A 13,488-nucleotide genomic window follows, 5' to 3' on the forward strand; every position below is an offset into this window, starting at 1 on the left:
CCCCCAGAATATTTGGCTCACCAAAAAGCCTCTCCACATCCTTATTTTTCCGGACGTGCCAAGAACCGTCTTCTTTCCGAACTGGTCCTAGTATTTTTCTCAATACCTTTCGCTCCGTCACGAGAAGTTTTGCCTCTTCTTTCTGTGTGAGCGTCCATGCTTCGCATCCATACAATAGGATCGGTCTGACTAGAGTCTTGTATATCCGAATCTTGGTGCGCCTGCTTAGTAGCTTCGAAGAGGGAACCGGGTGTAGGGCTGCACTGCATCGTAGGGTATTTTGTATACGAATTTCGATTTCATCTTCCCTGTCATTGGTGTCTGTTACAGTGCAGCCAAGGTACCGGAATTTAGCGAATATTTTGTTTGTACTTTATAATATTAAAATAACATTTTTTATTTTCTATAATATTGCTATGAACGTAATAAAATAATTTTTTTATTGGATATCTTAAAAGATCACAATAGACTAAGCACTCTATCTCGCTCACACCCGCTTGAACAGTTGCTACCTCGCGCTCGCACCTACAGCGGGCTCTCAATGTGTCTGGCAAGATGTAAGAACCATTAAAACTGTCCGGCTATTGGGGTAACATATTTTTATAAGTCCCTAAGTAACATATATAAAATTTAGCTTTTATAGTATAACGAAAGTATAATTAAAATTTATTAAAGTTTAGGGGTGTCTGGCAGGGGGTAACAACTGGAAAAAGTGTCCGGCAACGGATATCATGATTTCTAAAGATATTCTGGAGTAAATATTAAAAAAAAAACCTTTATACTTTAACGAATTTAAGGTACTATTTTATATACCTTTACTGCCTGTTACCTGCCCAAGTAACCACAATCGAAACTCTATAATCGCGGGTCGTTCTTACCTGTGTTGGAGACATACACAGAGAAACTTTCAGCTTTTATAAAATAACGAAGGTCTGGCTGTCGCGGGCTCTTGGGCTATAAAGTTTATATCGCATAGGTACTATGCTAATACCAGGATGTACAGCAGATTATTTGCTTACGTAAATGACCAGACTACCGGAGTCCATATACCCAGCACCGACGACTAATTTGCGTGTATGCATGAGCATTGCCTGACAAAACAATAGGTTAAGGGATGTAATTACAGGTAGTCCTTTTATAACACGGTAGATATGTTCCTACAAAGTCCCGCGTTACGTCGTCTGTAAACGCTCGTCGAGACACCACGAGACAGGCCGTGGTCGAATGTGTAAATGGCACCCTCATCTCGTCTCATGGCTCTCGTTCGCTCTCGCAAGCGTGTCGGTTTTTTGCGCCCGAGTCTCAGAGTTTCGCGATAACAAAGAAAGCGCGCATGTACACACGTTAGTTTAGTTGTCTGCCAACTGCGTCAGTTTCTTTTAGGTCCATCGCAACAAGCATCCGAAGTTTATTTGATACAACGAGTGTTTACATGGTGTGGTCTCGTGTCGAGCCTCTACGCGACGAGAGCGGACGAGAGGCACACGAGAAAACGAGACGAGCGTGTACAGCCGGCATTATTGAACCGTGATAAATGAAAAAAGCCAGTACAAAAAGCAGAGTAATTTTTTGAATGAAACATCTCAACTATTTTATCACTGGTGGTAGGACCTCTTGGGAGTCCGCACGGGTAGGTACTACCACCCCGCCTATTTCCGCCGTGAAGCAGTAATGCGTTTCGGTTCGAAGGGTGGGGTAGCCGTTGTAACTATACTGAGACCTTAGAACTTATATCTCGAGGTGGGTGGCGCATTTACGCTGTAGATGTCTATGGGCTCCAGTAACCACTTAACACCAGGTGGGCTGAGAGCGCGTACATCCATCTAAGCAACAAAAAAAAAAAAAATGCCATTATATATGTATATATATTTATTAACTATACATAAGAAATAAGCTGTAAATTTTCGGTTATCCCCTTATACTGTGTGTTCATAGTGCATAGATTTCTTTAAGATTTTAAACAAAAATCTCGTTATCGCGTTGTACATTTGTACCGTGTTATAAGAGGATTTTGAGGAATTTCTCTTTTTGTGTTACAGTGAAATAGTGTTGTAAAACACCGTGTTACAATAGGGTTACCTGTATTAGATTAGATACAAAAACTCACTTCACTTCAATGTGGATTAATGACAAAATGTGTTTTTGAACTTGAACTTCTGCTTGGAAGAAGTAGAAATGAAGCATTATGTTCAGAAATAGAGATAACACAGCACACGCAAGCCAGCGATGATGGTCGATGTGACGGAAAACTATGTTTTTTTTTTATTGCTATTTGGGTGGACGAGCTCACGGCCCACCTGGTGTTTAGCGGTTATCGGAGCCCATAGACATCTACAAGGTAAATGCCGCCACCTACCTTGCGATATAAGTTTTAAGGTCTCAGTATAGTTACAATGTCTGCCCCACCCTTCAAACCGAAACGCATTAATGCTTCACGGCAGAAATAGGCAGGGCGGTTGTACCTATCCATGCAGACTCACAAGAGGTCATACCATCAGTAAGAACTTTACTAGACTTTACTACACTTTTTGATTTCTCTATGGTCTATGTTGACACCCTCAGTAATCAGTAGTAATGTAAAGTTATAAGCGTTAAGAGAAGCAAGTTTGTTTTAATTCGTTTTCATTCAATAACCTCAATTTTAGTAACTACATGAATTTAAAATAAAACAGGAGTTTAAGGTATTCGGACACTTTATCAGTACAAATGCTTAATAAAATAAGTTTATGATGACAATTCTTGTTTTATTGTAAAATTGTGTGCAAAAGACATGGCTTGATTAGGTAAACTGTTGTAACAAACATGAAAGGAGTAAGTGGTTTGCTTTAACAATTTTTTTTGTTGGCCGTAGATACAGTAATAAATTAAAATTCTTTACAGATATTCAATATCTGCAAAAAACTCATCGACATTAGAAATTAAAGACTCTTTTTGTTTTCTAGAAAAATAACAATATACTTGCCAAAAATGAGGTAGATCAAAAATAAATTGTAGTACTATTATTTTGAAATGACAATTTTTAACATTATAAAGAGAAATAATGTATTATCCTGGTGTAATCTTCTTTTAGTGTAGGGGACACTACCTTTTTTGATCACCAAGATCTTCAATACTGTCTTCATCAATCTGTAAAATAGATGTTTTATTTTTTTAAAGCGAATTATTTATTTAGGCTACAAAATGTCTATGAAACCAGTTTCATAGACATTTTGTAAAGTTACTAAAGATTATCTTAATTATATTATCAATAATGATGGTGTAGAAGATGTTAAAAAAGCAGTTCACATTGTTACATAAAACAGCTTGATTGGGTAACTAGCAGTCAAAAATTATTACAGGCCATAATTGAAATAGTTTTCCCTTTCAATCTTTGACAACATTATACAATTACAAAGCTTGCATTCTAGACTATTGGAACCCAGAGCAAGTCAAATGAATAATGTAAAAACTGTACAAAAAGAATTTTTCACTCACTTCTGGCCACTTTTCAGGTATGATATCAAAAAGATCATCTTTAACATCACCCTGAATTACTATCTCATCATCTCCTGTGACTGAAGATCCACAAGCAAATTTTGTGCCAAAAAATTTTGCTGCTACTTTTAGATCAATATCTGAAAAATAAATATAGCAATGGTTTACTCATCTGCATGTTTAAAAGTATTGTATTGTAAATGGCTTTTAATAAATGATATTTTATTAGTAGAACATAATGCAAGACAGCCATTGATACAATTAGTAATTTCCTGTCTACAAAACTAAGACACTTCAAATTACAATTAGAATTTAAACCATATATAACATTTGCTGTGTGATGCTAGTTGAAGAGTCACTTCTAGGGAGCATTGACATAAAGTCTATACTTAGGGACATCACAATAAGAGCAATGATAATGTTCGTACTAAGATAATGAAAACAGGTCTAATTAAGCTTTTTGCACTTCTCTGTGGTTAAGCTTGAATAATATCTTGAGACAAAGATACTAACCAAAAGTGCTCAATCCAGACACGACTGTGACTGATTTCTTCTTGCCCCGAGGAGCACGAGATACCTGCACTAACTTGGGAACATCTTCTTTCTTCTTGGATTTTAACATACCCTTGCCACCACGCTTCTGGCGTTTTTTTTCTTCTTCACCCCCGGTATTTTCTTTTTCGTCTGAAAATAATATTTACACCAAATTATAATTTCCTACTAACACGATAGCAGAGATAACCTCTGAAACCTCTGTTACCGTAGTTACCTAATTTTACTTTCTCGAATTCTGTCGGAAGATTCTTCTCCAGCCATTGTTTACATTTATCGTATTCTGGATAATATTCACAATATTCTATGGGCATGGAACAGTTTCCACAGTATTGAACCTTTATTGGGTATGTAACCCCTTCTCGAGGACCCATTGATAGATCTCTATCAGCCATTACAATTGATTAGAATGACGTTTACGATTTCATTACTTTACTCTAATTATTCAAAATATAGTAATGAACAATGAAATCAAAAACTTCTATTTCTTTTATTGCTATTCGCTAGGCAGAATTTCATTTGACTTTTTTCTTTTCATCTATTTTAAGCTTTCAAAATTTATACTATTTTCAAAGTCACATTGACGTTCCGAAGCATAGATTATATAATATTTCCGAAGTTTGGCATTTTTACAGGGACAGGCAACCTCCGTAGGTACATATTTCCTACCTAGTACGTTATTGATAATTAAACATATTTTCAAAAGCTGTAGATAATTTTGTTTCCAATGAACACAGCATTGAGGTCTGGCGAATCTTTCTATGAATGAGTAAATATATATATCTTTTAAATATAATAACTTTAAATTAATTAATGTTCTTTACTTAATAAAACTTACATTACAAATAAAACTCCACCATTGGCAGTCCTAAGCCCGGATATATAAAAGCAAGCGTAGTCAGAAAAAAGCATACCTACAGTAAAATGTCAACGACGAATATCAGACGGTGGTGACATTACCTAGCGACTTAGCGTCCATGAAGTGGTAACCAGCGACTGAGAGGTCTTATTCACCTTTAAAAGGCTGATCTCAAAAGACATGGCAACCAACCAAGACTAAATTCACAAAACAATACCCACATCCATGAATACAGTAGATAAAGAGAGCGACCCTTAAAACGATCCGACTAACATTCGGCGCCTTCCGGGACCCAAGCCGGATGGTGTGAAATATACTACCGAAGTTTCAGATGGAGGAATAAAAGGCTGCGTGGGCATTGAATAATTTGTGCCTTTTTCAAAGTTTTTTCCTGCTTCAATTTTTTGTTTTAGGTAAATCAACAGAGATCCTGTCATCAAACATTCTTAGCTACTCACTTAATTCCTAGTGAATATCTGTGACCTTGCTCGTTCACGAAGCCCGCTATAGAAAGCAGAGTATTGATGTGCCTTTGGAAAACATACAGCATTGTATTATAAAACATACAGCATTGTATTATGAAGAAGCAGTGTGTACTTAGCTTAGATTCCTTGTCTATGTCCAACCATAGACAGTCAATTTAGTTCCATCTTTAGCCGCTAGGTGCTGCCAGCAAGTATAAAGGGAGCGCAGCCATCTTTGATCTTCATAGCGTTGTGTACTTTCGTACTGTGAAGTCGCAAGTCCACAAATATTTATTCGACTTCTTATTAATTGCAAAAAATATTTATTTTGTGTTTCTATGAGTGTTATTTTGCAATCATTACGAGTATTATTTACCAATCCTATCATCGGACGCCATGAATCACGCGTCATCTGTTGGAGGTGATGTTGAGTCAAGCTCCATAATTTCCGAGAGGGAAGATGTCCAGGCGAGACGCGATGGAGACGCCTCGCGTTCGAACAGCTCGTCAAGCGAAAAAGAACAAAAGGAGTCTCTGCGTAAGAAACGACGGGATTCAAAGGTAACGGTCGATCTTCGAATCGGCTCGTTATCCCACCAGGTCAGTGACGTTGTAAATCTAATAATGCATCAACTGTGTGTAACAATTGAACGTAACGAAAATTGTTGTAAACAAATTGATCTCGTCAATACGGAAATTTTGACAAAAACACAACAGATTTAAACTAATAATCTTTGTAACATAATTACTGAAAACTTTGACAAATCGTCTCCGTCGTACAAGCTACCCGTAAAAAGCGTTTTAAATTGTATACGGAAAAAAGGGCCGTATGTATAGAAATAAGACGTCAAAGTTTAATTTCCGTGGTCTCTAACAAAGTATCCTGTTGCCAACGCACCACTCATTGAGGAATTTTTGTTTGATAATAGTAAATTGAAATCTATTCAGTCCCTCGGAGGGCTACAACCCTATTTGTCACGATCTCGTACAAAAGGTAAGCCAAACATTATAAACAATCATAGTCCGTAACATCTGGCACAATCCAGAGGGGGGCAATTGAAGACACCGACGGGAGGCACTGAGTGCCACCAAAATTGTAATAATTTGTAAACCATGTATGGTTACCAAATACCGTAAAAAAAAAAAAAAAAAAAAAAAAATTTTCTGCGGAAGAAAAGCGACGGATCAATGCGTCCAATTTTCGATCTTCGAGAGTTGAACAAGGTCGTAAAGATAAAACACCTTTTTCGGACACCTAGGTACCAAACTTTCTCCACCCAGGGGACTGGATGATAGAATTGAACATTTCTCAGGAATATTTTTCTAGTATCAGTCGCAAAATTTCGTCGATACTTCTTGAGGATCAGTACCAAGGTACCAGTATCAGTACCTCCAGGAAGGAATCGGTACCTTCTTATGAGTTAGTATGAAATGACATGCCTACCCTTCGATCTGGCTTCAGAGCCACACCTTTTTGCTTCTATAACATGCGGGTCGCAGAGACCTTGCGTGCAAAGGGAACTCGAGTGCTAGTGTCTACTAGACGACTTCCTTTTTGGTCGACCAAGACAAATCCAAGTTGAAACTTCAGGCTGCAGAAGCTGTGAAGCTTTTGGATTAACCTTTTTTGCTTCCATAACATGCTGGGTCGCAGAGACCTTGCGTGCAAAAGGAACTAGAGTGCTAGTCTACCTAGACGACTTCCTTTTGGTCGACCAAAACAAATCCAAGTTGAAACTTCAGGCTGCAGAAGCTGTGAAGGTTTTGGATTATCTGGGCTGGCATGTCAATTTCCATTATATAGGGTGCTCGGTCGCTCGGTCGCGGAGATATTGCGTGCAAAGTCGAGTGCTAGCTTACCTACACGACTTAATCTTGTTTCACCAAGACAAATAAACGTTTTTGTTCCCATAGCATGCTCGGTCGCGGAGACCTTGCGTACATAGGGAAGTCAAATGTTAACGTACCTACGCGACTTTCTCTTGGTCCTTGAAGACAAATACACCTTTTTGCTTCCACAGCATGCTCGGTCGCGGAGGCATTGCGTGCAAAATCGAAGTGCTAGCTTACTTACACGACATGATCTTGTTTCACCAAGACAAATAAACGTTTTTGCTCCCATAGCATGCTCGGTCGCGAAGACCTTACGTACATAGGGAAGTCAAATGTTAACCTACCTACGCGATTTTTTCTTGGTCCATGAAGACAAATACACCTTTTTTGCTTGCATAGCATGCTCGGTCGCGGAAACATTGCGTGCAAAGGGATGTTGAGTGTTATCCCACCTACGCAAATCCCACCAGGTCCATCAAAAGAAGTCCAAGTTGAGTCTTCAGGCCACATAAGCTGTAAAGCTCTTGGATTATTTGGGCTGCCAAGTCAGCCTTACAAAAAATCAATTAGTACACTGGTTCAAGAGATGACATGTCTAGGGATTCGATGGAAAATTGCGAGAAATGAAGTGGCCACTCAACAACATCCTAGCTCAAACTCTGACGGAATTACATCAATCTATGCTGACTTGCAAATTTTCTTGCGAAGTTTCAAGAAAAGGGGTAAAAAACAGGGCATCCTGCATGTGTTAACAATTAAATGCAGTGCTGACGCGGAGCCACATGTTAGACATTGCCGATACACAAAACCAACCATTTCCTGGCAACGGAAGCTTCGGACATGTGTAGGGGTTACAAATGCAGTGCTGACGCGGAGCCACATGTCAAACATTGCCGAGACCCAAAACCAACCATTTCCTGGTAACGGAAGCTTCGGACATGGGTAGGGGTTACAATTAGACAAAATATTAACGTCCTGTCTATGGTCAGCTCAACGACAGAAACGGCTCACCCACAAAAGAGCTATTTGCAATGGTAGTAACAATCAAAATGAATCTTGAAGTATTTCACTAACGTTGACCTTTCGATTTTTAAACCTAAGCGATAAGTTCAAGATAACTGTCAGCTTATCTCTCGGGGAGATACAACATCATAGCCGACAGGCTATCACGAGGAAATCAACCTGCGAAATGGCACTTTTTACCACAAGTGACCACAAAAGTTTTTCGAAAGTGGGGTCATCCGGATATAAACACATTCGCCGACCAAGATTGGATACCTTCAGCAGACCGTAGAGGATGCAACTAGCATGGAGAATTCCTCCTCTCAACCTTCTCCCCAAAGTACGGACTCACTTCAACAGTGTCTAGGGAACCTACCTGGTAGTGTTCCCAGACTGAGCGAAAGCATTTGGGTTTCCAAGCCCTCAGATCCCGAACGCTAGATAACTCGCACGAAATCCAAAACCTGCCTCCTCCACAGGTTAAACATTAACCCTGAAAGCTTAGAAAGGGGGGGGGGGAGGTTGTACAAATAATAGACTGGTCTAAAAAGGAGAAGATTTATTGAAAATTAGCTGGTGTCAATCCACTTTGTCAGCATACTTACCAGCAACTAGAAGATGGTGCATATGGTGCTACAGTTTTAAAATTGATCCTAAGTCTGCAGATGTTGCCAAATTCTTTCTTCTTTTCCAAAAAGAAAATTTTGCCTATAAAACAATCCTTCTGCATCATAAAGCAACGCTGTCGACTTTCTGTGGGCGAAATACATGTAGGACAGCAAACATTCTCAAGCTCTCTAATAAAAATTGCTATTTTAAAAAAGCCATCGGAATAGCTAAACAAAATTCAACTACTTATTACAATTTTACTAAGTGTAGTCCCATTCACATGAGATCCGAGAATAGTTCTAAACTGGTTTTCTTCAAACCCAGCCACCACATCACGCCTCAATGTAGCTTGAAGGACACCAACAACCATGTTGCTGGCTACGGGACGCAGAGTTAATGACCTTACTTTGCTCAACATTTCTAAAGACAGTTTCTTTGATAACAGAGAAAAACATCTTTCTGATACCAGTCTTTGGGTCTAAAATTGAAATCCATTTTCGTCAATAATCTGCATAAGTGCTTTCTAAACATGAAACTAAAGACATGCCCGGTAAGATTCGTAAGGACTTTTTTCTAACTATGTGTGTTGTCACAAAAGCGGCATCCCGTACTGTAATTGGAAACTGGTCTTCGTTCAACCTTACGATTTAATGGCATCAACGCATCTCTAAGAAGTTGTAGATCAGCAGTAGCCTCTGAGATGGATTGATAATGAACCAATGGACGAAATACTTTCTAGAGGCAATTGCAAATCATCCAAACGTTTACAATAATTATTGCCGAATAATAGAGCTTCGTAAAGATCCTCACGATTCTTTTTTTCAACACATTTACTTCTACATGATGTATATACATCATTTATACAATTTATACATTTTCTTGTATATACAAGATAAAATGTTTATTACAAACTTATAAATATTTTTTAATTATTGAATTAACATGGAAGTTAACAACTGTTTTTTCGATTTAATAATTATATAAATTATGAACATTATCATTGCGCTTCATAATTTTATTATGGCTTTACCTATTTCATCATAGCGTTGTGCTTAATAATTTCACCAGCAGATAACAAACACGTCTTCATAATACAATGCTGTATGTTTTCCAAAGGCACATCAATATTACGGTTTTACATAACAATAAAACCGATATTATGTGCCGAGAAGGAAAACATACAGCATTGCAGGAAGTTCTTCCTGGTGAAGACTATGAAGATCAAAGATGGCTGCGCTCCCTTTATACTTGCTGGCAGCACCTAGCGGCTAAAGATGGAACTAAATTGACTGTCTATGGTTGGACATAGACAAGGAATCTAAGCTAAGTACACACTGCTTCTTCATAATACAATGCTGTATGTTTTATAATACAATGCTGTATGTTTTCCTTCTCGGCACATAATATCGGTTTTATTGTTATGTAAAACCGTAATATTAAATACACTTGACATTGGCGAAATCTAAAAGGAAACGCCATAAACCTAAGAGATAGATAGCTAGATGGTAGCTGTCACTATTCACTTTATTAGTCAACAAATTTTTCAGCCAACCATACAAACATTCAATGTTACATTTTTTAATTTTTTTAATGATAACTATTACATTTTATGCTCGGTCAACAATTTCAATATTTAAAAAATGTAAATGGTTGTTGAGAAATATTTTTAAGAACTGCATACTTAAACAGCTTTAAAATTTCCTTTTGGTAGCATTTCATTTTGTAACTTTTCAATCTGACATCTGGCAGCACTGAAATCTGTCTAACTAAAATGATTTACTATTGAAATTTGAAGGGATATAGACTTTTTGGCGGGAAGTCAAACAAGGCGCGCTTTTTTAATTTCGTAATTGAATTTAAATTATTTTCATCTGATATCTAAGTTAATAACTTTAAGTTTTGACGCTCTGCGTCCCATTTAGTAAAATGGGACAGCATAGTGACGGGGAAGAGCATTCAGACAAAAAGAAAAGAAAATACGCTAACACCAAAGATGTAAGTAATAGTTTTGAAGAAGATAAATATAAAATATATTTTAAAACGAACTACACTAGATTGTTCTTGGAAAACGACTCTGCAAACTATACCGTTTATGTGGAGTCAAAGGAAAAAGAAAAACTCGGAAATAAAAATCCAATAAAATTAACAAGTTTATTAAATGAAAATGTCAAAGGCATTACATGTGTTTCACGAATTAATGCATATAAAATCGGTGTGAATTTCCAAAAAGCTGCAGATGCTAATAGCTTTATCAAACTTGACAACTTTCTCAGCAAGCACAAATTCCGCGCCTTTATACCTGCGCACTTAGTAGAGAAGGTGGGTGTGATTAAATTTGTGCCTACAGACTTATCCAACGAAGACATCTATAAAAATATTAGTAGCGATGCTGAAATCATATCTATTAAGAGGTTTATGAAAAGAAATGCAGACAAGAAGTTAATGCCTATGAGCTCTGTGGCTATAACTTTTTCAACAACTACATTACCCCGTTATGTGTATCTCAACTTGTTTCGCTGCGAAGTACAGACATATATTTCACCTCTAATACAGTGCTTCAAATGTTTCAAATTTAATCATTCCGCCAAAGTATGTCGCAGTAAGCAAATGTGTTCATATTGTGCAGGAGATCACCATTACAAAGAGTGTGTATCTGACATTTTAGTATGTATTAACTGTGGTGGGGGACATCTAGCTGTATCCCGGGACTGCCCTATAAAAAAGAAAAAAATTGAATTAAAACGGTCAGAAATTCCCAAAAACAGTACATTTGCATCAATAACAAGTAACGATAAAAACTTCCCACCTTTAAAAACTAAAGAAAAACCTATTGTAAATAACAATAGCAATTCATTTAACAAGAAAGATAATATTATAATGAACAAAGAACAAATTGCCAACAACGACATTATATTAAACGCTATTGTAAGATCACTAGTTACTTTAGCGAACTCATCTAATGATGATAACATAACAATTAATAAAATAAAGGAAATATTTTTAAAAAACCTAGTCTAGACAATGGCAAATTTTAGTTTTAACAATTTACAGAGTAACTTAAAATCTTTTCTAACAATTGCTCAATTTAACATTCAAAGTGTGCGTAACAAAAAACCTTTATTGATTAACTTTCTTTCTGAGTATGATATTGATATCTGTATGTTAAACGAAACATGGCTGAGAGAAAACAGTCCCTTCAATATACCTGAATACAATATTGTTCTTCAAAATGGACCCAATGGTCATGGCGGTGTAGCAATTTTATTAAAAGACACATTTAAATATCAGGTGATTTGTACACCTTACCATGAATATTTACAAACAGCTGCAGTTGTTCTAAAAACCAAGAATGCAAATTTATCCTTGTTGTGTGCATATAGTCCTCCTAGAGGTGGACGGTTTCAATACAAAACTTTAAAAACTATTATCAATAAACTGCCAAAACCAGTATTCCTGGCTGGCGACTTGAATGCACATCATGTTGCATTTGGTTGTGCTTCATCAAATTCCAGAGGTAACGATGTATTCAATCTGTTAGATGAATGTAGTCTTTGCATTCTAAATTCCGGATCTCCAACCACCGTAGGTACAGTTCATCACAACCCATCTGCAATTGACATAATGTGTGTTAGTCCAAATGTTGCACCTTTATGTGAATGGACAGTGCATAGCGATCCTATGGGGAGTTATCATTTCCCTACAATCACACATATCCAAACATCCATAGAAAAGTATGTAATAGGTGAGCCATCAGAGCGCTTCATATATAGAAAGACCAACTGGTCAACATACCATTCTGCAAGTGAAAAGTCATTTCTTAATTTAAAATTTCAATCAGACAATCCCCTAGAAACTTATAATGAATTTTGTAACATATTGAATAGAATAAAATCAGAAAATATACCTAAAATTATAAACAAGGTTCCTTATAAACTAAAAAGTCCAGCTCCCTGGTGGGACAATGACTGTCTCACAGCTGTTAACAATTCCAGATTAGCTCTAAAAAACTACAGAGTCCACCCCTCAATAGACAATTACATCCAATACAAAAGAGTTGATGCAATTAAAAAAAAGCTACTAAATGAAAAAAAGAAGAGTGGTTGGAAATTATTATGTGAGAATTTTAATAGATACACTCCTGTTACTATTATTTGGAACTACATGCGGAAATTTAAAAGGATAGGATTAAAAAATAGACCTAAAAATGATGAATGGATCACCTCGTATTTAGATAAACTAGCTCCAATATCTCCACCGGAGAAGTATATAGACATGACTAAGTTAAATGTAGTTTTTAATTCACCTGGAAATATTGAAGGCTGTTTTTTGTCAAACCCTTTTAGTATTAATGAGTTTAAAATAGCTTTAAAATCTAGAAAAGATAGTACTCCTGGTCTCGATGACATCCCTTATAAATTAATTAGTAACTTACACCCTAATGCCCAAATGACTCTATTAAAGATATATAATTTATTATGGTCCTCTCAAATGATTCCAGATTCATGGAAAACACAGTGTGTTATTCCAGTACTAAAACCTGATAAACCTGAAAATGATTATAATTCTTATAGACCAATATCACTATCATCCTGTGTAGGTAAACTATTTGAATGCATGCTCAAATTGAGATTAGAATTTTATAGTGAAAAATTTAAAATTTTACCTGAACAGCAATTTGGTTTCCGTAGAGGTAAA

At 36.8% G+C, this 13,488-nt stretch overlaps 1 protein-coding gene across 2 annotated transcripts; it reads right to left on the reverse strand.

Annotated features, from left to right (window-relative positions):
* Positions 1 to 2,675: 2,675 nt before the first annotated feature.
* LOC101745156 (density-regulated protein homolog) lies at positions 2,676 to 9,724 on the reverse strand. 2 transcript variants are annotated; one of them, XM_004932136.3, is made up of 4 exons: positions 4,244 to 9,724; positions 3,988 to 4,158; positions 3,475 to 3,614; positions 2,676 to 3,126 (listed from the first exon to the last, which is right to left on the reverse strand). In XM_004932136.3, exons 1-4 carry the CDS (start codon positions 4,419 to 4,421, stop codon positions 3,082 to 3,084), a joined length of 534 nt encoding a protein of 177 aa, XP_004932193.1. In that variant the 5' UTR covers positions 4,422 to 9,724; the 3' UTR covers positions 2,676 to 3,081. The 2 variants fall into 2 exon arrangements, with proteins under 2 accessions (XP_004932193.1, XP_062525751.1); XM_062669767.1 differs by having other exon boundaries at positions 2,676 to 3,614.
* Between the last annotated feature and the right edge of the window lie 3,764 nt (positions 9,725 to 13,488).

Source organism: Bombyx mori, chromosome 8, assembly GCF_030269925.1.
Source record: "Bombyx mori chromosome 8, ASM3026992v2".
NCBI lineage: Eukaryota > Metazoa > Arthropoda > Insecta > Lepidoptera > Bombycidae > Bombyx > Bombyx mori.

Excerpts from the sequence above, each read along its gene's own strand:
- LOC101745156 (XM_062669767.1), bottom strand. The coding sequence starts at position 4,421 with ATGGCTGATAGAGATCTATCAATGGGTCCTCGAGAAGGGGTTACATAC. Across the intron at positions 4,159-4,243 it reads ATTCGAGAAAGTAAAATTAG|ACGAAAAAGAAAATACCGGG; the intron begins GTAACTACGGTA and ends TATTATTTTCAG. Across the intron at positions 3,615-3,987 it reads GTCTGGATTGAGCACTTTTG|ATATTGATCTAAAAGTAGCA; the intron begins GTTAGTATCTTT and ends TTTATTTTTCAG.